The following is a 23,597-nucleotide window of genomic DNA, read 5'->3' as shown; positions in this document are numbered from 1 at the left end:
AACTAAAAAAAATCTTGGGAAACGGAGAAACTTCTTAAAATTTTGAATTAAATGGGGCCTTAGGGATGTTCCTTGGGGGAAACTGATTTGAAAGTTTCTTCCTGTGTTTTTCTTCTTGCAAGGAAATAGAAAATATTTTTGCTTAAATAGATGAATTTGAAAACTGTAATGTTTATGGCCATTTCACTGTAGCATTAGCAGTAAGTTTGAAAATTATATTCAGTTTAAGGAACTTAATCAAACTTGAGCCATATTTTCAAGATATTGTAGAAAGCCTGTCTTTCACTGACACCTCAGGATGAGATAAAAGGTATTTAACTGCTTAACCTTTACTGATAACACTCAAATATGGATATGAAGCAGGTCATGCAAGTGTCCCACGTAGTCCCTAAACCACTACTGAAAATGGTACAATGGTCCCTAAATCCCTTTAAATGTAGCAAATGGTATAATGGGCAGGAAAGTGACTCTCTTTCCATGAAAAACAACCTCTGATGTAAAGAAAGAAGTCCATTTTGCCAATTTTTGTTTCGATTTAATGAAAGAAGGAAACAGAAAAATCTCCAAAGATTTCTGCCGCAAAGAGGGCAAAACCTCTTCTGCTTAAGAGATGCGGCAAACAGAAAATACCTGGTAAAAAAACAGCTTTGCTCAACTTTTTCCCAAATATCTATGCTTCAGAGGCAATCCATAGATTATAGAAGGTTTCAGGTCTGATGAGCTTGATTTCCTCACCACGCTTCCCTCTGCACAGAGAACCACCTATTTTCAGATGAACCTGAAGGCACAAGTTCCCAGCAAAGCAAAGTGAAATCCGAGAGCGGAGTGGGGACACTTCACTCTGTGTGTCCCATGGAAAATGTTTGCTTTAGAAATGAATGCATTTCTCAGAAGCGAACCCCGAAGCCCAGAAATGGCTGACCAAGGAATTTAAAGGGAGAAACACTGGGAATCAGGGAGCAGAGTAATAAAGTACAGGCTTGTTCTGTAACAAATTCCAGCACTTGCGAGACTCTTTTAGGCATATGGAAGTCCATTTAGGAGGAAAATTGGTTGCAGCCGCTGACTCAGAACCTGTTGGAATCGGTGGAAACATTTCCATTGTCTTCTGTCCTAAAGAAATGGTGTTTCTGTCCTTCCTTCCATCCCTGGCCTGTGCTCACTCTCTGGGCCATATGGATTTCATCTCCCTCAAAGACATGTAAGAGAAGAGGGTCTGGCTGTTTAACAGCACGATGGAGCTGTGTGGACAGGAATGGCTGATTTCTACTTGATTTGCTACAAATCAGGTAACCAGCACCTTTGGAGGAGTCACCTGGGTGCATCTGGCTCTCGTATCCCAGAGCTGAGTGTGGCTTTAATCACATCAGCATGCTAATTGTGCCCTTCAGGACGAGCTCAGAGGAGTGAGGGTCTGTCTTTCTGCAGTCATCTGATTCCTGGATTCTGCCCATAATTGCCAGGCAATCCCTGGGAAAGAGCACGGCGTAATTGCTTATCTGGATTCTGCGCCCCCCTCAGCTATTCCAGACTTTTCTAGGGTCAAACCCAAAGCTGCCTGCAGGGAATGAGTGAACAAAGCCCATCAAGAACTGATCTTAAAAGGATCGACTCCTGTTTCTCTTTCTGCAAGGCAGGCTCCCAGAAATGGGGGCACAGAAGGGGCTGGATGCTCCCAAGCACTCTCTGTTCTCATAGGGTGTCACCTCCAGACATTCCTGGGATCACTCTCTGCCTCCTACCACCGAGGCCAGGACGAGTCCCCACGGAAGGGGTGATGACCTGCAGAGCAAGAAGTGTTCAAGTATTTCAGCCTCTTGAAGAAAACACTGATATTTTCAGACTGGAGCTAAGCTTGAGGGAGTGCATGAGAACCAATGGATCAGTTTAGCCCCGCTGCCACCTCAGACCCTCTGTGTGGCCCAGACAGGTCCCTTCCCTGTCCCTCATCCCCCTTGGTTCTCTCTGCCTCTCCCTTCTGGTGCTCCATGTTGGGTAAAAAGTGCCTTGCACAAAGGTGCCTGTGTAATGACGGCCCCAGTGTCGGCTCCATCGATGGCAGAAGTGGATGTGCCATCACAGAAACCTTCCCTGAAACCAGTTCTGGTATCTGCTGGCTCTGCTCTCCTCCTCTCACCACTGAACTGCGAGTTTCGTGGCAATCTTCTCTGGGTATTTTGGACAATGAATGTGTTTCTTGCCATGTAATTAAATTATCCACTTGAGAAAGAAAAAGATGTGGTTTTGTTCCCATTACAAAAACAAACAAACAAGGACTGATATTTATTACAGGCCAAGGCTACTCAACAAGTGTTTTCTGGAACTCTAATAAATTGCTGAAGAAAGTTTACAGCTGAGCCCTAAAGATGGTTTAGTTTTCCAAGGGGCTGGGATGTATTTATTTCCCATTTTCTTAACCCGCAGTATGGTGAACAGCTTAACGTGCTCTTTCCAGGGTTCAGATGGTGTCAACCCAAACCCTTGCTCTTCACCCCGAAACAGTTAACCACTTTTTAATTAAAACCACACCAATTATTCATTTGCAAGTTTCGCATTTATTTTTCCCCGTTTGCTCAGCCTGCTATTTGGTTCTGCTCCCACTTCGTTAAAACAGCTTCCAAAAAAAAATTTAAAAAAAAAAAAATAAAAATAAACCTAAAACATCCAATCACACACCAAACCCAAACAACAGAAGTAGCCAGCAAGGAGCCTTTCAACCAAAGTGAGGATCTTGTCCTGTGCAGCTGCTGTGGGGTCTCCGTCCTGTTGTGTTGCCCGTGCAAGGAGTAGCCCAGCAGTTCAGCAGCCAGGGACTCTCACCCTGCCACAGTTTAAACCCTCTCCTCCCTTCAGGCACATCGTTTGTGCACAGAGATGGGTGTGGACAGATGTGGGAGCAAGGCACTTAAACACAAGTTGGTTGTTAAGCACATGCTTAAGTATTTGGCTGGATTAACAAACTGGTTTTGAAGGGTTTGCGTTTAGAGAGAGCCCCCAAAACATTAGAAAGTTGATTTTTTTTTTTAAATTCTTTTTTTTTTTTTTCCAGTTCATTACTGGGCCTGCCAATGACATCATTCGTTTGCAAGATGAGAAAAAGTGTTTAAACGAGATTAAAAAAAAATTAAACAAGACACAATTTTAATGGCCACTTACAAAGGAGATTTATGGACGTGCATAAAGCTGCTTTCCATGGGAGAGGGACTAAGCTTTTAACAGTTACCTTCCTTTGGAATTTTTTTTCCTCTCTTGCAATATAATACCCACAAATATTTGTGAGTTGTGACTGTGCTCCGAAGGGTTAGTCCTCTTCCAGAAAGGGGGGTGGAGGGAGAAAAGAGTGGTGCCAATTTGTCTGCCCAGACTCTGATTATGGGAGGTGGTGGTTTTTTTTTTTTTTCCTTTCCTGCAGGGGAGAGAAGCTGGTGGGACATTTTCTCTCTCCGGGGTTAGGGATATCTGATACCCAGCCCAAGAGCAGTCCAGCAGACTGAACTTTCATCTCCAGCAGCAAGGGATTTAAAATAAAAAAACCAACCAAACCTTGTGGATAAACTTCTTAGTTAAATTTGTAGGAGATCTTGGACTTTCTGCTGGGGAAATTAGGGCCATTTGAAGGTCTGATTGTAAGGAGCAGAGTGTGTACATCAAGAAGGGGAGAGGGAGAGAGAGAGAGAGAGAGAGAGAGAGGGATCACTTGGAGGAAGGAGGTGGTTTCAATACATCTATTTATTTATTTGTGTGCCCCGGGCCCTGCCCTCCTCCCTCCTATCCTGCTATCCAATGACCCTCGGTGCTGATTAAAGTTCCCGGGTGACCTCTGAGTGCTTTTGTTACCCTGCCTGGTAATAAAACCCCGGTTAAACGGCTGGCTTATCCAAACCCACGGCTCCTTAGGCAGCCAGCTCTGGAGCCAGCTCAGATCTGAACCCTTAGGAATATGCAGCTTAGCCCTCATTTAGCTTGGCCAGCCCTGCTTAGCTGGCCCAGGGCAGCGGGGGAGTGGCTGGAGGTCCTGGTGGCTCTCTCAGTGCCACCAGGTCGCTGTCACAGGGAAATAGGCAACCTGAAAGTGCCACAGCCTGGTTTCTTACCAGGCAGGTAAATCCACTGAAGTCCTCCAAGGTGCTGGAGCAGGCTCAGAGCAATAAACACAGACATCATCCACCTGTAGGACTGTGTCCTGTGCTCACGCAGCTCACAGCCACTGCAATAAAACCGTGGTGAGGAGGTGTTTGAGCTGATACTTCTGTGGTTTCCTGGTGGAACTCATGGTCGTGGATTGTCTTGACAGGCCACAGTGTGTGACATCTCCTCCCTCCACCCCAGACGTGGTGCCAGCCCTGGGGCTTGAGGCAGGGCTGACAGCCCCATGCCATCCCTGGCAAGAGCAAAACCAAGGGAGGGAGGAGCTGAACTCTAGTTCAGATCCACAACCAGCCAGGCAAGAGATCAGGACATTCCTCATAGCCCCTCTCCCACTTGGTGGAAAGATGATGGAAAAAGGAAACAGAAAAGCAGTTCCTGCCATTGGCAGCTGGTGAATGTGCCTGTCATCCCTGTTGAAAGCTAGGTGACAGCTGTGGAAGCTCTGTCTTGGAATCTAAAAACTGGGACTAGTGCAGACAAACTGATAAACAAATTCCCACTCTCTCAGCCCCCTCCTCCACTTGTGTTTTATACATGACAAGGCAAGGGAAAGGCTCCAGCCCGGACTGGGTCAGAGGAGGTCTGGGCAAGGCAGATTGGAGCCCTGTCAGTGAAATCTCCAACCCAGGCACTGCACAGCCAACCCAGCTGCCCCTACTGTGAAATTCAAACCTCTGAGACTTGGGGGCACTCCCAGAGCCGTCCAGATGGGACATGGCAGAAATACCATTCAGGAGGAGTTGGCTGCATTGGGCACAGAGCTCCCTCCCCAGCCCTTAGCTGAGCCTGCTAGAGTGCCAGTTCCCCTGAAGGTCCTGTTGCAGTGAGGTGGCTCCATCCCCACCTTGAGTAACACAAAGCTTTCCATCCTTCCTCCTCTGCACATGGCCAGGGGAGATGGCAAAAAAAAACCCCCTCAGCTGCTGTCCTGGGGCACCTCCCTTATTACACCTGGTGCACAGCAAAAAAAAAATGCGAGTGCATGGCCTTGCCCCACCATCCACATGGGGCTGGGGCATGTGTGCAAGCGTTTTCCTCAGGTTCTAAATCTTGTACAGTGTCAGTGCTGCGATATTCCTAAAGAAGTTCCCAGAGCCAAGTATTTATCACCCCCATGAACCAGTAACAAGGCACCTTGCTCTGACTGGAGATGTGATAGCACTTCCAGGAATGATTGTGTGTGATGTGAACTCAGCCTCTGGTTCAAAATATTGTGCAGAGGAATAATAAATCTCAGTACTAAATTGCTGCCCCATTTGAGCTTTGATTAGACTCTGATGGTCTGTTCACCCTGGAGCTGCTGGTATTAATCTGCATGCTAAACCCTAATTATAAACTGCTCGTGGCATTTCCAGATGACATCAAGATGTTTGGGATTAAAAGAAACCCTGATGTTGGGTTTACAGCTTGGAAGGACTGTAGTCTACCTGATCCCCACAGATGTAATAAGGCACCTCTGTGTGGGGAGGAAGGAAAAAAGGGAGGTTTGGTCCAAGTGTGTAGCAGGAGTTTGTGGGGGACAGGTCTGGCTCCAGACCCCGATATGTGCACACACCCCCAAAATCTCCCCCACACCCGTCAAGGGATGTGAGGTGCACACACATGTTCCTGCAGATGCTGCCTGTCTCCAGCTCCACGCAGATCTTATCCAGCCCTGACTGGAGCAAGTGCAGAAGGGCTTGGGGCCAGGCATGAAAGCGAACAAGCATGATGGGATGACTGGGGGAAAACTTTTCAGGGTGAAAGAATTTGACTCCACAGCACTGCGGCATCAAGGAGTCCAGCAGTGGGGACATCGCTGGGCTGGGCAGGGCATGGGACATTGTGGATGCAGGCTGAGAAGAGCCAGAGGCAGAGAGATGCTCTGAATCAATGCCTCTCATCAGCTTTCCCCTCAGGAGCTGTGCCTGATGTTTTGGAGTGCAAAGGGGTGAAGGTCTGTGTTGGAGCACTCCCTCTCCAAAGCTGCCACGGGTCTAGGAGAGGAGTAAACATCATTTGTGCCCTCCTGCCCTCTGAATCACCAATCTAAACTGCCTGCACCCCATCCAGGCCCTCAAGAGAGCAAAGCTGGAGGGCATTCAGCACGTCTCCAAATAGCTGAGCACCTTGCACGGAGCAGGAATAGATGGTGTGTGCATTTTGGTCAGGTTTCCTACAGGTTTTTGTGATGGTTCTGGCTGTCAGCTCCTGCTCCTCACTGCCCCCCTGCATCATTTTTTTTCTTTAAATTCCTAGGATGAACCACATTTGGCAGATGAAAAACAGGCTCTAAGACTTTACACACTGAACATTAAGTAGGGGAGACCCAAAGGACTTTTCCTCACTGAGTAAAATACTTCTTCACCTGAGTGCTGTGATGTGATCAGCCACCTGAGCACACACACCTAGCTGTCACAGGCTCTTCTGCCTGGTTTCTTTTATTTAAACCCAGGTGGAAGAAAAGATCTTAAGGCACCTGAAAGAAAAAGGGGCAATCTATGCTGCTAAAGGCCCACGGTGTGGTGGTCAGTGCAGAGGAGCTGGGTGTGAGGGCAGAGCAGAGGAAGGCTTGGCTTTCTCACTGCTTTGCGCCTTCCTGCATCCCACTAATGCCAACCCCAAGGTGTCTGAGGTGCCCTGGGGATTTTACAGCTGCTCATCTGCTCTGGGTGTTTCTTGTTGGTTCCAAGACCCTTGGGAGGCTCATCAGGTCCCGTTTGGTGTACCTGAAAAGTGTCATGGAGACTGTGGAGCTACAAAGCCACTGTTCAGACAGACGTGAAGGTGAAGGGAATGTTTCTGGGGGTTTATAACATGCTTGGGCAGCCCACATTTTGGAGCTGGGAACCACGGGAGCTGCCAGTGCTGAGCTTCATGGGAAACTTCAAGAATCAAAAATACTCTCCAGCTAGGGACTTTCTCACTGGCACTGCAGGGTGCTTGTGATTTTCTATGAGAAAAGAAAGCAGAAGCAAAATGCGCTGGTCATCCGCAGAGATGCAGATATTTGGGGTTCCCCTTCTTTAAATGCAACTAGGGAAGGCAAAATGGGGGGAGTTTGTGGTTTCTGTTCACTTTCTCCCAGTGCTGGACACAATCACAGCATAGGGAAGGTAGGTTTTGAGGCAAGGCTCCAGCTGGTGAGCCCCTCTGACATCCTTCCAAATGATAACCACTTTTGGGAGCAGGAAGGGCTGAACTGGGCTCTGGGTGTGGTGTGAGGCTGGGCCTTTCAGCTGCGGGTGTTTTACCTGGCAGATTTTTGGCTGCTTCAGGACTTTTGGGTTTTTTCTTCTTTTCCCTTGGTAGAAGTGGCTCAGAGGCTCCTGCCCTGCTGGGAGTGTGAGCAGAAGGCAACCATTTGCTGAACAGCTGGGAAAGGGAACAATGGGGCTGTGGGCAGCCTCCAGGCAGGTGCACATTGGAGAGGAAAAGTGGGATGGGAGGAAGGGGAGCTACCTGCTCAGCTTGACACCAGAGCAGTGGTGAGGTAGGAAATCAATGGAAATCATTTCCAGGGCCATCTGTGGCATGAGAGTCCTTCCCAGCCACAGGGCTGTGAGAACTGGGGTATCCTATCTCCTCTACTTTGGGTTTGGTGCTGGGGACAAGCATCATAAACTGAGGAGGCAGCACAGGCACTATCCCTGTCAGAGCCCAGGAGGTTCCTACTGCACTCATTTCCACATTGTAGGTGTGCCTTGGCATGGGGCCTGTCTGGTCATCACAGAGATAACAGAGAGATGAACTGCAGCTCTGGGCAGTCTTGAGGGCCTCCCACTGCTGCCAGTCTCCTTCCTTCTGGGACACACAGAGCTGTCAGAATGCCCTTCCCCTTGGAGTCAGCTTGTGCCTCCCAGGCAGTGACAGAAATCCAGTCGTGTTGCAGGAGGCACCTGGGAAAGGAGGGGTTCCGGTCACCTTCAGAATGTGAATCAGGCACCCTCGATTGGAATTAAGCCCGTGGGTGCTGCATGTGAGGGGAGCACCCAGGACTCGCTTCGGGATTAAGCCTCAGCCTTGGAGCTGGGCGCTTCCTCGCTCCAGGGGAAATTCGGGCTGCATTCCCAAACCCAGGGCTGAGAGGGAGCATTGTCTGAAGGATGCACTTACACATGGGGAGATCTCATCGGGGATGTCAGGGAGGGCATTGCTGAAGGTGCCACAGAGACCTCTTGGTCTGGTTTCTGTGGCTCCTGCTGACACCCCCAAGGCTCAGAGCAGACCCCACTGCCCGTGGAAAGGGATGTTTATGGCTGGACCTCTGGCAGGAAAGCCAGCTGCAACACCCATTTGAAGCAGATCCGGGGAAATGGGGTAAACCCTAGCTCACCAAGAAAGGAGGCAGCAGCCAGATATCTGGGAAAGGCAGAGAAAAGGGCATTTTATGATTAGGGTGTGTACAGGTGACCACTGCCTGGCCTGAACAGGGAGAGCCAGGGTACAAGATGCCAGTATACAAAAGCCAGCCAGATACAGCCTTGCACAGCTCCTTCCCCATCCAACATGTGGACATCACACAAATCTTCCTTCAGATGCAGAAAAAGTCACTCTGTGCTGCATACATAGACATACCCACAGCATTTTGTGTGTATGTACACCCACGCTTCTGTGCACATGCATGACTTGCCCCAAAGTTTTGGGGTTTTTTTGGCCTTTCCACCGAGTACCCACCAGCTTTGTCTACCCACCAAAGTGAGGGCAGCAGAGCTCTGCAGTCTTGCCCTGCTCCTTTGGGTCTTGGAGACTGCAAAGGGTAAACTGGGACCCGGGGGGGGGTGGGGGGGGGCTGAAAGCAAACTAATGATGAAAATGTCTCCTCCATGCCTGTGCCTTAATTAAATGCATGGAGAGGCTTGGGGAAGCACATCTGTTTTCAATCTGGAGCCCTTTGATGGCATCAAATGTTCTTTCCCCAGATCAGGGGGGATGGAAATTCTGGGCTGGCTGTGGCAGCTCGGAGCCCCGGCTCCAGGCACCGGGAAGCAGCGGCCTTTCCTGGCCCGCGGCTCGGGCCGCTCGCCGCCAGCCCCGCGGTCCTGGGGCCCTTCTGCCGCAGGCTCCCAGGGCCACTACCTGTCCCTGGCCACAGGGCCACGACACGCTGCGGGGACCTCTTCGCCTGAGGAGCTCCGGCTGCGTCCTCGGTTTTTTGGTTTTTTTTTTTTTTTCCTCCTTTCCCTTCCTTTCACTTCACTCCCCTTTTGGTCTGTCCCTCTCAGCTCACTGCTGCGCTTTTTCCTCCTCTTTCGCTCTTTTTCCTCTTCCTTTCCTCTCTCCTCACTTTCTCTTCCATTACCCTCGGTCACCTTTTCATCTGCATTCCCCATTTTCGCTGTTTCTCTCCGCGCCCGCCGCCGTCCCCTCCAGGTGCAGCGCGGGCCGCCGAGGGGGGCTCCCCCGCGGGTCCCCAGCGCCGCCAGCCCCGTCGCGGTGCCACGTCCCGGCGGGGCCGGGGCCGCCCTCCCGCGGGTGCCGGAGCGGAGCCGCCCCCGCCGTTTGAAGTGCGGGGCGGAGGGGAGGGGAGGGCAGCGTCAGGGGCGGAGGGAGCGGAGCCGCCGGGCCGGGGGCGGAGGGACGGGGCGCACCCGCCCCGGCGGCCCCACAGCCGCCCTGCGCCTCTCGGCCGGCGGCAGCTCCCCGCGCCGCCGCCCCGGCGCCCCGAGCCGGCCGCCTCCTCTCCCCTCCGGCATGTTTTAAGCCCGGCCCGGCCCTGCCCGCTCCCCTTCGGGCTATCCCTACGCGCCGCCGTCGGGTCCCGTCCCGTCCCGTTCCCCCCGCTCCGCTCCTTGCGCGTTCCCCCCCTCGAAGGGCCGGCGGCTGGGGGGGGGCGCGGGGGCGGTGGGCGCCCGCGGGGGGCGAGGGCAGAAAAGCCCCGCTCGGCACCATGGCGTCCGGCTATGCCCACGCCATGGAGAGGCAGGCCCTGCTGCCCGCCCGCCTCGACGGCCCCGCCGGCCTGGACAATTTACAAGCCAAGAAGAACTTCTCCGTGAGTCACCTGCTGGACCTGGAGGAGGCGGGAGACATGGTGGCCGCCCAGGCGGAGGAGGGAGGCGGCGAGCCCGGCCGGAGCTTGTTGGAGTCCCCCGGGCTGACCAGCGGCAGCGACACCCCGCAGCAGGACAGTAAGTGCGGGGACGTCCTCCCCTCCCATCTCTGCCGGGGCAGCCGCGGCGGGCGGTGCCGGCTCCGAGGGGGCTCCGCCGGTTCTTTGCCCGGCTTCCTCCGCTCCCCGAGCCGCCCTTCCCCGGCGGGGTCGTGTGAAAACCCTTGTTTTCCCCTAGCCACGTCCCAGGAAAGGGGCGACCAGCCGCCGCGCCCGTCGGGTCCCGTGCCGTGGCTCCTGCACGCTGTGGAGAACCGGAGAACATCCCGGGGAGCAGAAGCGGGCAGGATCGGGGCCGCGGGCTCGGCATCCTCGTCCTTTCTTTGCTGGGGTGGGCTGAGAGCGGCGCTTGGCTGGACGGGGCGAGGCGCGGTAGCATCCATCCATCTATCTCTCCATCCATCCATCCTTCCATCCGCCCGTCCCTCCGGCCCTTCGGAGCGGACACCGGCGCCGTGGTTTGCGGGACACCGGGCAGCTGCTCAGGGATCTGGATGCGGTCCGGACGATTTTCCGATGCCCTGCCGGGAGCGTCGGGGCTCGCAAACAGCCCGAGGGTGCGTGCGCGGCTCCCAAGTGGAGCCGCAGATTCCCTCTGCCCCGAGCCCCGGTTCTTCGTGATCCAGACCCGGCGGGCAGGGCAGGACAGGGGGCAGAGCCGACTCGGAACTGCCCCTCCTGAAGGGTCCGAGCTGGAGTAGCCGTGAAGCAGCAGCCCAGCGGGATGGGCGCCGGCTTGCGCGGCGTTTTCCGAGCGCCGCGTGTTGTTTTCCGAGGGCAGCGCTGTCAGAAAGGCTGAGGGGATGTGCAGGGTCAATAACCCCCCTTTACCCGCTCTCTGTTAAAATAATTACATCCCCGGCCGCGGGGACTGGCCGGGAGTTCCGTGGGGGTCCGGGCTGGCGGCGGCTGCGGACTCGGGCTCGCTTCCGAGTGAGCTTCCCGGCGAAAAAGGGGGAAAAAAACAACAAAACGAAACGAGAAGCGAACGAAAATTGCAATTGGCATTTTCGTTCGCTTTTCGATTTTTTGTTGGTTTAGTTTTTGGGGTGGGTTTTTTTTGTTTGTTTGGTTGGTTTTTGTTTTGTTTTTTTTTCTCCGGGAGCCGCCTGCGACCCTCTATTCCCCCGTCGTTCCGACGTGGTTTTCTCGGTATTCCGAAGGAAACCGAGCTGGGGAAGGGGGAAGTTTTCCCAAAAGCAGCCGCTCCTTGCAGGAGCGCCCGCGGGATCCCCGAGCTCGGCCCGGCCGGATGCGTTCCCGGCGGGGAGCATCCTCCAGGAGCGCGGTCGGGAACGGAGCGAGCGGTGCGCGGCTGCCGGAGCGGCTCCTCTGCCCCCCGAGAGCCGGCCCGACCGCCGCGGGGACATGCCTTACAAATATTTCCTTTCCCAGGAGCCGAAAATCTGCAATTTCTGCCTCTAAAGGTGTGTGTTTTAGTGGGGGGGAAAAAAGCAGTGATTGCGGCTGCCCCCGATTCAGCTCCTTGTGCCGCTGGAGAATTCCCAAGATACCGAATGCAAACAACGGTTTTTTCACTTCTGCCCCGTACCCAATTTAGTTTATCATATTTTACTTGGATTTACTCTTGATTTATTCCAATTTACTCCTGATGTTGCCCCTTGCCAGCTGCGAGCTCGGTCAGCGTGGAAAAGGGGAACTGAGTTTCACAGGTACTCACCTTGCTCTTAAGAGCATGAAAAGAACCACCCCCCCAAAAACAAACAAACAACAACAACAACAAAAAAAGCAGTCCAAGGGCATGTTTTCGAGCCAGCACTGCTGACCAGGGACCAAACTACAGCTTCAAATAATTTATAAATTCTCTGAACGCTGTAAAAGTTTTAATACCGTTGCAGCGAATTAGAGAGTTTTAGAAGTATTCTAAAGTAAGCGACGACCAAACAAAAGAACAAAAAAAAAGGTGGGGAGGAATAAATTTTCCCAGGCTTAATGGGCAGAACTGTCATCTGGGCTTTCTGGCTCTCTTATGGATGCATTTAGCACATTCCGGGAGTCTCCGTGCCTCAGTTTCCCTACCTGCTGCATGTGTTCTGTGAAGTGTTATGCAATCCGTGCAGGAAGAGGACTGTGCTGGAGCTAGGAAGTGCAACAGAGCTCTGAGCTTTTCTCGGTGAGAAATGAGAACTGGTTCAGTGGAAAAGCTAACACAGGGTTCAGTTACTCGCCGTGTTTTTTAAGTGAGAAAAGGTAAAAGCTGTTTGAAGAAATTGCGGATTTCTCAAGCATACTAAAAATGTTCTTCCAACCTGAAGGAAAATCAGCTGGTCTGCCACTGATTTCTGTCCCAAACTGAAGTGAAAAACGAAATGACTGGTGCTGTTTTTGTAAACAAAAATTAAGAGAAGTGGTTTGATGCAGAAATGACAAAAGGTTTTATTTGGACATTTGAGATCGAAGGAAATATTTCACCATTTTATTTGAGAGAGGTTCGGGATAAAACATTTCTCTTACTAAAAAAAAAAAAAACATTCCTGGGAGTAGCTGTGATTGTAATATTTACAGGAAGAGCTGTCCGTGGGTTAAGGAGCTGAGTTTCCAGCAGTGCTGCAGAGCTGTCATTCTTACCAACTTCAATTCAACTCCTAGCTCTGAACACCTTACCCTAAAAGCTGATAAACATCAGGACAAACCTCCCTGCCTCTGCTGCTTAGCTGGGAAGGCTTTGCAATCCCAGTTCCAATTTGTCACAAAATAACCTGTTAAGATAAAACCAACTCTTGCTGTGGTAGCACAGCTTTCACTAACTCTGGCTAAAGCTGGGATGGGAATGCAGGATCCGGTTCAGCTGAGGGGATCCCCCAAGTTTCCTAGAAAAGGCAACGAGCTACTATTGCTTTTGTGCCCTTTGAGGGTGACAGAAACCTGTCACTTGCTTGAGGGTTCACAGAGCTTGTGGCTCTGGGATAATTCTCAATTGTTTGGTTTTTCTTCAGACGGGCATTTTTGACTTCTGCTTTTTTTCCTTTTTTTTTTTTTAATTTTTTTCGGTTGGTTTCTTTGAGACTCACTGTTGATGGCTCATAAAATGGTGTGGAGAAAGCATGAACAGCAAAAGAAAAATTGTTATGCTGGGATTTCTTTTGTGAGGAGTGAATAAACCGTGCTTCAGTCCATTACATGCTCAAGTTCTGTGTTTGGGCGGTTTTGCTGCCCTTTCATCTCTCTTCAGTATAAAAGTGCCGGCAGTCAGGGGCCAATTCATGATTAAAGCTGGGCACAGGCTGCCTGAGTCCTCCCGTGATTTTTTTTTTCCATCCCAGTGAGCATCGTGACCCCTCAGTACTGGTGCTCCTTCTCAAGGAAATCCCAGAAACCCTGCTGGGACCAGGTGAGTGAGTTCCTCTGCTCCGGCAGGTCAAGCTGAGCGCCCGTGTGGCTTCAGCCCCTCTGCTCTGGCAGCAGGTCGAGGAAGGGCTTTTTCAGCCTTCTCACTGTTGGGTGATGGGGCTCATCACCCCAGGATTTTACACAGATCAGAAATAGGTGTTATTTCAAGAAAGGACTGACAAATTCAGGGAGAGCTGAGGATGGCTGCTCGCTGCAGCAGGGTTTGGAGGCAGCGTCCGGCTCGGGGAGCCGTGAGTCACAGACTGGAAGGATGAGCTGGGGCAAAGATCTCTCCCTTGCTGCCTGGGCTTAAACCCTCTGACTGCTGTTCCTGGCTGTCTGAAACAGGATCCTGAGCTGGAGGATTTTGGGTCTGCTCCCACATGGCTGTTCATTTTGCCTTAATTGCCTCTTTTCAATCAGAACAAGTGATGTTACTGCAGGAGTAAAAGAGTGTGTCTTAAGTACAGAATTGTATGTGCTCCTCTGCCTCCCCATCCTTCACAAAAAAAAAAAAAAAACCAAAAAAACAAAAAAGCCTTTGTGAAAAGAGGTGGAAAAGCTCTGCCACTGCTTGGAAATGTGGAAAGCAATTCCTTGGGTTGCTGAGGAAGAAGGCGAGAAAAACTGCCTGGGACAAGTGCAGGGGTTTCTTTGCAAGCCTTTGCATTATCTTGGAGTATTAAGCATTTCTTTTGTTAGTAAATCACTGCCCTTATTTCCAGAAGATGCTGAGTCCATAGACAGGGGATGTACAACCGATAGATAGAAGAGGGAACCTAGGAGTTTTCTCCCTGTCTTGTCCAGCTGATGGGCAAAGAGTCTTTGGGCAGCAGCTGGTGCTGGTGTCCACAGGTTACACCGGGGAAACCAGCCGGTGCCTCCACCCCCACGGATAGAATCTTCCTCAAGAAAGGCTCCTCCAGAGTTCTCCTCTTCCAGAAACCAATGGAGGAAAAGCGAGGAGCAGATCTCTATTATTTTTAAGGCGCTTGTTGTAAATTATCTGCGTGAAAAACGCAGTTCTTCGTCGAGAAAATCTTTGCGCGTGCCGGTTCTGCTGCGCGTATCCTCGAGGCTTTGAGGGGAGCTCGCTTGACTAAAGGTTGAGTAACAGATAACTAACACCAAGCAGTTGTTAGACGTTTGATTAACTCCTTTCCATTCATGTTCCTTGGGTGTATCTACCTGATTTTGGCCTCAGGCTGGCAGATGTGTGGTTATTGCAGCGAGTATTGCAGTGTCAGATTTTTTTCTTACATCCCTGAATCCTGCAGTTTGAAGTGGGGAAGCGTTTTGTGTTTGTTATGTAAATTTCTGCCGCTTCTGGATGATGACAGAAGGTGGAAATGTGTGGCTCTGCCACATATCTGGAGTCTTAAACAAAAAACTGCACAAAGAAATAAACAAAAGTGGTGAAGGTACTGTTACTAACAAAGGAAAAAGAGCCATGTGAATTTAGAGGAGGGAGCTGGCAATGTTTGTGAGTGCTTTTCCTTTTGATGGGTGAAAAGAAACTTCTATTTGTTTGTGAATTTAACTTTTTTTTGATCATAATCAGTTTTGCTTCCTGGTTCTCATGGTCTCATAACTTGCTGATGGTATTTGTGTTTTCAATCCATCCACTCAGAGCTTCCAACTTTTTAATTTGAAAAAGATTTTGCCGAAGGTTTTTACTTTCCCTCCTTCCCCCTTTAATGTAATGAAAACATTTCCATGAAAATTAGATTTTGAAATCTCTCATAAAACTGAAAGGTTTGGTCTAAACTGCTCGAACGCCTTTAATGAACATCAGCTTTCTGTCATCTGCACCGAGTTTCCACTGCTAGCCGCTCTATTTTCCATCTTTTTGATGATGTATAAAGCAGTGATTGCATGGGAAAATATTATCTCAGGGTTAATTTGTGCAGGTCTTAACTCACACGAGTCATTGCATGCGATTCAATGGACCACTTATGTGTGTGCCAGTTGATGAGTATTAGTGTTTGAAGACTTGACCAGCAGCCTTGAGTCATGCAAAAAATGCCAGTTGTTTTTTTTTTTTTTTCTTTTGGGCCAGTGGAGTATTTTTGTGCGGGCATGGAACGGTTTTGCTGTCTGCAGTCAGGAGCTCGGTCCTTTTGCCTCTCGGCAGAAGCGCAGAATGCATCAAAATCCGTGACATGAGGAAGGCTGAAAGGAAAAGAGCAAGAGCATGGACAGAGCATAAGCAGTTCTGGAGAGGGAGAGCTGGGTCTTTGACAAGGCAGACGCAGAATTACAGGACTGTAATTCCTTCAAGGATGTATTTTTATTTTTCCCCCCGGTAACCGAGTTGACTCCCATGGTTTTTGACATCACCAGAATGACTTGATGGGATTATAGGTGTTTATTCCTGGTTGCGAGTTGTTTATGATACGTTTAATCGTTTTTGAAACCCATATTAAGTAGCCCTGAGGGAGCTGTGTTCCTGCTGGGCCTCTGTTGCATAATGAAGTACATCACGGATATTTACCAAGTGTCACAGTATTCCAGACTTGGGCCTCTGTTTCTGGGGAGGATGAATCACTGCACTGCTGGTTCCCCACCCTGCTCGCCTTTCCTAAAGGAGCCTTGGATTTTGGGGCGGATTGTGGAGGTTTGAAGTGAGAATCGTCACAGTCTGGCTGGAGGAGCTGTTGTCCGCAGCTCTGATGTTTGAACTGTCCTCTTGGCGTTACTTGCGGGGTACGGAAAGGCTTCAGCTTCTGCTTGGGTGGTGGAGCAGGTTTTAAGTCTGGTTCCTCCAAGAAAAACCTGTTGTTTGGTCGCTACATGTGGGAAATATCTTCGGAAATATCTTCTGGTGGGAGAGCAGACAGCTCAAAGGAGGGGTGAAATCCCAGCGCGTTTTATGGCAGTCTGGGAAGGATGGCAGCAGTGCCTCCTCCTGGGGGGGAGATGCAGCAGAAATCCAGCCTCCTCCTAACCCCTGGAAATCTCTGCGGAGGCTCTGTGTTACAGCCTGTGTCAGTGGAAACTCAGAGGTGTAGATGTAGGTGTCACCAGCCCTACAATGTAGGGATTTGTCCTTTGTCACCCTGTGTTGGCAGGGTTTTCCCATTGTCCAGGGCCAGCATAGCTCCAAAAGCTCCTCAGCACCTCAGGGGCTTTTCAGCTGTGATTGGTTTTATGAAATTCCAGAATGGTTTGGATTGGAAGGGCCTTAAAGATCATCCAGTTCCAACCCTGACACCTTCCACTATCCCAGGGTGCTCCCAGCCTTGCCCAGCCTGGCTGTGCGCACTTCCAAGATCTACGGGCAGCCACAGCTTCTCTGAGCACCCTGTGCCAGGGCCTCCTCACTCTCACAGGGGAAAAATTCAGCCCATTTTGTTCCTTAGCTAGAGATAATTTGAAGTTTTTCACGGCTCTGCTCACCTCTGGTTGTACATGCCGGTTTGCCCAGCGTTCCCCTTCCCGCACTGTTCCTGCTGGGCCCAGCTGAGCTCTGTGTGTAGCCCTGGAAGATGCTGTGAGGTGGGGACGGGGGCCCAGCAGAGCTGCGCTGCCTCTCTGCTGCCACTTTGGGGGCATCACTTAAAGAGAAGTTTCTTCCAAGTGAGTATGTCTGGAGGACTCTGGTTGAGAAGGGAAGGGAGCTGTGGTGCCGAAGCTGAGGGCCTCCTCCCGCAGTGGAAAGCCTGGCATCTGCAAGGATGAGTCTGGGAAGGCCAAGAGGGAAGAGAAGCCTGAGGAGCAAGCCAGGGAGCATCTCTTTCAGCTTACATAGCGTTCTGGGCTCCCTCTCACCTCCAGAGGCCGAGAAAAGGTTGCAGCACTGTTTAAAGCAGTGTCCCAGACAGTCTGGATTTCCTACGTGCCCATATGAAGTGAACATTTGCCTTGGGGTGGCAGCCCAGGACATCCTGGTGCCTCGTGTTCCTGGAAGGGAAGGTTAGAGGAGAGGCAAAGGGAGCCAGCTGCGCTCTTAACAAATCACTACATCCTATTGCAGCATCCAGTTCGTATTCCACCCAAATTTTCCCCCATTCTGGCTAGAGAAATTTTCCTACAGGAGAAACTCCAGCCAGTCAGCAAGACTGCTGGGCAGGGCAAGCGTCCAAAGAGACGCTCAAGATCTGGCTGGGACCCTCTCCACGTCTTGATGAGCTGCTCAGGCAGAAAAACTGCTTTAGCACCGAGAGCTGGAACTCATCAGGAGCTTGAGGACACTGCTTCCTGCTCTGAGCCCACCAGCGGATGAACTTCTCCTGTGGCCTCCTTGACCAAAGCAAAATCAAAGTTACCCGTGGTCCTGCCAGTCTGGGGCAAGAGGGAATTGCCAGCAGCAGCTGCTGAGTGGGCAAACTTGGAAAAGGAAAATGGGATCGGGCTCTGAAGGGAGCAGCAGGGCACTGGGATCAAAGCAGGGTGCTTGGTGCTGATGGAGCAAGGGTGGGTGGCTGCAGAAGGCAGCATCCAAGTAGCTTCCAGCCCTCTCAGTGGAGGTTGAGTAGGTTTTGAGCTCCTGGGGCCTGGAGAAGTCTGTTTGTTCTGGGGTTTGCTGAATGAGTGGTGGGAGAGCTGGGCTGAGCTGCAGCCGGCCTGCCAGCGAGGCCCTCAAGACCTGCTCAGTGCCTCTGGAAATCATCTTCTTTTTTTGGAAGTGTCACTAATACGATCCACATTTGTTTAGGGGGGAAAAAAAAAAAGAAAAAAAAAAAAAAAAAAAAAAAGGGAGGATGGTTGCAGCTTTCAAAGAGCTGTCACTTCTCCCCGTGTCAGCTCAGCAGCGTCGGGGCTCTGTGGGGATGGATTGGACTTAAAAGGGAAAAGTGCCTGAGCCGTAACAGTGAAAACAGAGTGTTAATGCTCTGGGCCTGCTGCTGCAAAGGGCTGGCCTTGCTGGTGGCTCTGCAGGCAGCTCCTGTCCCCGCCATGCCTGGGCTGGTTTCCCACAGAGCTTCACAGCGCTCTCCCTACCTTGCGGCCCGAAATGCCGGTAGCGCTTCGTGCGGATCCTCCTGCCGCCAGCCTCGCCTTTACCCCTGCGTGGGAGGCACAGAGCAGAGGTTTGTGAATCCAGCACAGAGTTCCTGCGTGGGGTGGGTGGTTCCTGTGCTGACAGTGCTGGAGAAGGCAGGAGATCGGGCTGTGTCCCGGGGAAGGCTGGCTGTAGGCACGGGCTGGTAGCGCTGCCTGTCCAGTGCTGACTACTGGAGCTCCTCAGAGCAATTGTGTTGGCGATTTTGCACTGAGGGACGGAGAAAAGCTCTCAAGACCAACCCAGAGCCAAGCTCTGCATCCTGCTGCCTTTGCTGTGGCTGCTGGTGGGACTCTGTCCGTGTCTCTCCACAGGAGCTGAGGTGGTGGTGGTAGCACAGAGTGGATTTGATGCACACACACAAGGATTTGTGTGATGCACGCGCACAGAGCAGCCCCTTGAGGAGGGCGTTTGCTCCTCCTGTTCCCTAGGCTGGGAGCAGCCTACCCAGAAAAGGCTTGCACCCGAAATCTGTTAGAACAGAAGGGCTTTTCTTCCTCCAAACATCAGACCGGATCACCCAGCCTGTCTTTTGTTGCTCAAATATGCCCTTGTGTGTTGGCCGCAGAGTCTTGAGGTCTGTTTTTCTGTGTGCTCGCTGCCATAACTTGACCAGGGATCACCTTGCCGTGCCCCAGTTTTCCTGCCAGGATAACTGGGTACAACCCTGGGCCCTCATTAGAGGCTTTGGAATTTTCTGGCTATATGTGTTAGGTAAGAGCTCGGCTTAAACAGCAGTTTGGGAAGATTCTCCTCCTTCTGCACCATCCCCAGCAAACTGCTATTTCATCTGCTTGTCTTTGTGGAGTTAGCATTGAGAATATCCCCTTCCATGATCTGGAGCAACCTCAGCAAGGTTTGTTCCTGCAGAGAACCCACCTGATTGCTGGGGTGCTCCTGAGCGCACCCCACGCCCTTGGGGCGAGAGCTGTTTGCTCTGTGAACCCACCTGGGGGCTGAAACAGTTTCCAGGGACAGATTTTTGCACCTGGATGTGAATCTCCTAAACATCTTGAGGTGCCTGGGCTCTCCACGAGCCCAAAGGATGTAAGGAGCAGCACGTGCCGATCAGCTGGAAGGTCCCTGGAGCGTTTGGTGGCAGGCAGTGAAATTCCCAGCGGCTGGTTGGGATGGTCACGCTCTTTTTCTTGGCTATAGCCCGCTCTTGAATGTTTGGCCAAAAAAGATCGTTACTTACAGTTTGTTTCGTTTGGAAAACTTCTGATACGTGTCATGGAAACTAGGAGGACTGCTGAGGAGTAAGTGCTTGCAGCACTACTCTTGTTTGTGATTTGTTTTTCATTGTTTCTCCTCATTTTTTTTCTTTCTTCTTTTTTAAATCAACTAATCAGTAAAAAGAAACAATCACCTGTGATTTAGGAGAGGGATCTCTCATTGTAAATAATAAATTAGTGTCAGGAGACCAGGCAGACAGAATGGTTGATGAATATCCTGCAGGCTGAAAGTTGTTTATCAAGCCTGTTTGAAGACTTATGACTAACAAGCTCATTTACAGAGCTTGGAGTCTGTTCATGAACCGTTCTCCAGCTGGGAGGATGTGGGAATCATCAGAAAATGTATTCACAAGTTACTCGATCATTTAAAAAAACGATCAAACAAACAAAGACCGGTTTTTGGAAGGGAGCTGTAAATTCCTCTTTCCCCCCCACTGGGTTTTCTGAGGCATTCCCGTTAGGAAAACGCGGGGCCTGGAGAAGAATGCAGAACCCCTAATGACCTATTTTGGTGCTAACCCTCCTGCTCAATGCCCTGCCACCAGCCAAGCCCTCCAGCTGCGGGAGAGCTGCTCCCCCACCGCAGCCCGGCGGCATGGATCCGTCTCGTCTCCACCAGTGATTCCCAGTAGAGAAATTTGGCTTGCTGGGGGAAGAGGCTGCCCGTGCTCCTCTGGTGAGATCACAGAGATTTCCCCACATCACAGTGCAGTGTTTCTGCTTGGTGCCCTGGAAAGGAGGGCGGCACGGGATCTGCCGGTGTCAAGTGCCAGTTGGAGCGCCGTGGATCCGTGCCTTTTGCAAATCTGCTTTTGCCAATCTGGCCTTGGACCAGCTCTCCTGCTCAATGCAAAACGCCACATCTTTGTGAGAGGCAGGCGTTTCTCAGCCCCAGCACGTCCTACGGCTTTGCCTTGTTGGTGGGGCATCCCCTCACTGTGCTGCTCGGCCGTGGGGAGGGCTCCAGGTGGGCTCTGTCTGGGCAAGCTGTGTGTCAAGGAAAGTGCAAACTGAGTCATAAGGAGTCCAGAGAAGGGGTAAAGAGAGCTCCAGCTCCAGTTTGGAAGGAAAGAAGAGGTGCTCAGACTCAAGTACAAACTGATTCCCAAGCCCACCTACTGCCATTGCAGATGTAAGTGAGGCGGTAGGGAAATCATCCCAGGTCTAGAGAGGAAACCTTGGAAGAGATTTCCTTGGAAGGAAACCTTGTTGAGACTTCAATCACAGATCTGATGGAGACAAACGTGTCAAGGAGTAGATAGCATAGAGCTCATCCTACCTTGGGAAAGGGAATCCTCCCAAGTTTCAGTGGCTGCTTGACTTTAGTGGGAACTTGTTTAATCCTGAGTTTCATCTCTTCTGGCCAGCACTATGGTGCTGCCTCTGAATTTCCCCCACATCCCAGGCAAGTTGCTGTGCTGTGTTCAGCTGGGATGCCTGTGGGGAAAGAGGCACCCATCGAGCTGAGGGAAAGCGTGCGGATGGGGAAGGGTCACATTCACTGGGTGGAATGATGGAAAAGAAAACCTAGGATGTGATTAGCAGGAAAACCACCCCAGAAAGCTGCCCTTCATCAGTCTGGGCAGGTTCATCTTTGCCTTTATGTATTTTGTGCGTTCCTCTGACCAGAGAGAGCCAATGTCTAGAGGAGGTTACAGCCAGCAGATGAAGGGGATGCCTTGTTCAGGGAGGGTTGAAGAACTCTGTGTGGAGCTGGGGGCTGAATCCTGGTTTTCTTGCATTTGGTGCCAGGCTCCCTGTTCTCCCTGCCTCTCTTGCTGCAGCCATGGTGCTGCTCTCCAGGAATCCTTGGAAGGGCTTTGCTCTCTGCCCTGCTTCCCTGATCTCCACTCTTGAGTGGGAGCACTTTGGGTCGTGTGAGATATCGCTGTCCCTTTCGGGCCACGCGGTGGCAAGGGTTCTTCCAGACACTTGTGATGATGGATGGAACCCACATTTCTGGGATTTTCTAGGTAGAAGTCTCTCTCCCCCCTGCCTTTAATCCATCAGAGAAAGGTGGAATGACAGCCAGTGGCTGGGAGCAAAAGCCAGACATGCATTCAAAGGAGGTGGGAAACACATTTTTTAGCTGTGAGATGCTGTGTAATCACTAGAAATAACTCCAAAGGAGAGCGCTGGCTGCTGCATCCATGAATGTCTGGAAGCCCTTTTGGAAGAGCAGCTTTTGTCAGCCGTGAATTATTGTTCTCACTAGTGGGGTAACTGGGTGAAATGCTATGGCTGAGTCTCACACAGAAACTGAAGAGCTTGGCTCTGGCCGAGGGGCGCAGGATGTGCTGCACAGTCCAATGTCAGGGATGTTCCTGCCAGGAAATCAGGACACAGGACCAGATGGAGAACACAGATCCACTCGGTACGAGTCTGTTTACAGGTTTGAACCAAAACATAGCGAGAAACACAACAGGAAAGCAATGGCCTCATCTCTGATCATAACTCAGGCCCTTCTGTGAACCAGCTGCCTCACATTTCTGGGACAATCCCCTCTCCAAAATCCCACTGTTAGGAATAACAGAGATAGGAAAGCCTCTGCAGAGCTGGGAAGGGCAAACATCAGCCTTGGGAATAGCCCAATGTTCTCTTGTATTTCAGGACCTGCTCGGAGTTTACTGCAGCTCTGAAGGCAGCAGGCTGTTGTGTGTGATTTCTGCTATTTCTGGCCAGGTTGAGGCTCTGAGCGAGCGGTGTCTCCTGTATCTGCAACCCTGCCAGCTTCGGGTAGAATGAGGAAAACAGGGAGAGCTGCAAATCTTATCAGCGGTGGGAAGAAGGATAGAAGTGGGACAGAGCGTCGCTCCAGTGGTGGGGTGAGCTCCCTGGGGAGGTCAGGGGTGGCTGTGCAGGGCTGGCACCAAGGGACGGGAGCAGAAGGGTTTGCAGGGTTGGGATGATCAGAGCACTCATCCGCCCCGTGTCTGCACTCTGCTGCACGTTCAGTTGTTGCCAGCAGGGAAAGAGCTGCTACACCAGGAAAGGGCAGCTCTTCCAGGAAGGTTCATAAAACAAAGCCCCCGTGGCTGGTTCTTCACTCCAGCGCTGAGCCCGTGGCAATGGGAGCCTTTCTCCACCTCGCTGGGGTGGTCATTTTCCAGCGCCGACGCTCGGTGTTTGCGGACGTGTGGTCATGGATGTGCTGCTGGCCAAGCAGTATGGAGCCGTGGAGGTTTCCAAATGTGCTCTGTTCCTAGAAGGGACATTGAGAAAAAAAAAATGTGCCGAGAAATGGTTTGGCAAGCGGTTTGGTTTGGAGGAATTACGCTTTCCTTCGGTATGATTAATAACGGGGATGTGGGGAAAAGATCAAAATAATCAAACTGCGTTAAAAACTTTGCTGGGCTGAGCCATGTTCAAAACTCAGTCTGGGTGCGAAAAGTCAGGTGGTCTCTGAATTTGTCCTAGATGCTCCAGGAAGGATTCAAGCTTCTGAATCAATCCTGGTGCCTCCCTAAGCACATGAAACCTGCCCCAGGCAGAGCCATGGCTGCATCTCTGGGGTGTTTGGTGTCACCGGGTAGTGCCCAAGGCCGTCTTGTCACAGCTGAGACAGGGACTGGGAGAATCCTGTCTGTGCTGCACAGACCATCCCTGGAGACCACCGTCACCTTTGCCCAGGTCCTTCTGAAAACATGTGGTTATTCACCTTGATGATCAGGAGGTACCACAAGGCAGGAATGGGAATAGGATCATCCTTAATTCTCTGTGACGTGGATGGATTTTGCTGCAGGATGTGCACTGGCTGTTAATTCTC

The 23,597-nt window shown here is 51.3% G+C and overlaps 1 protein-coding gene across 1 annotated transcript in view; it reads left to right on the top strand.

Annotated features, from left to right (window-relative positions):
* The first annotated feature begins 9,735 nt into the window (after nucleotides 1-9,735).
* PRRX1 (paired related homeobox 1) overlaps nucleotides 9,736-23,597 on the top strand; it is a 36,120-nt gene continuing 22,258 nt past the window's right edge. Inside the window, exon 1 of the mRNA XM_040072993.2 lies at nucleotides 9,736-10,259. Within this exon, the coding sequence (XP_039928927.1) occupies nucleotides 10,019-10,259 (241 nt within the window). The 5' untranslated portion in view covers nucleotides 9,736-10,018. The remainder of the gene's footprint in view (nucleotides 10,260-23,597) is intronic.

Source organism: Hirundo rustica, chromosome 9 (assembly GCF_015227805.2).
Source record: "Hirundo rustica isolate bHirRus1 chromosome 9, bHirRus1.pri.v3, whole genome shotgun sequence".
Classification (NCBI taxonomy): Eukaryota; Metazoa; Chordata; class Aves; order Passeriformes; family Hirundinidae; genus Hirundo; species Hirundo rustica.
The sequence above is the reverse complement of the archived record's forward strand: the minus strand, read 5'-3'. Positions and strand labels throughout refer to the sequence as shown.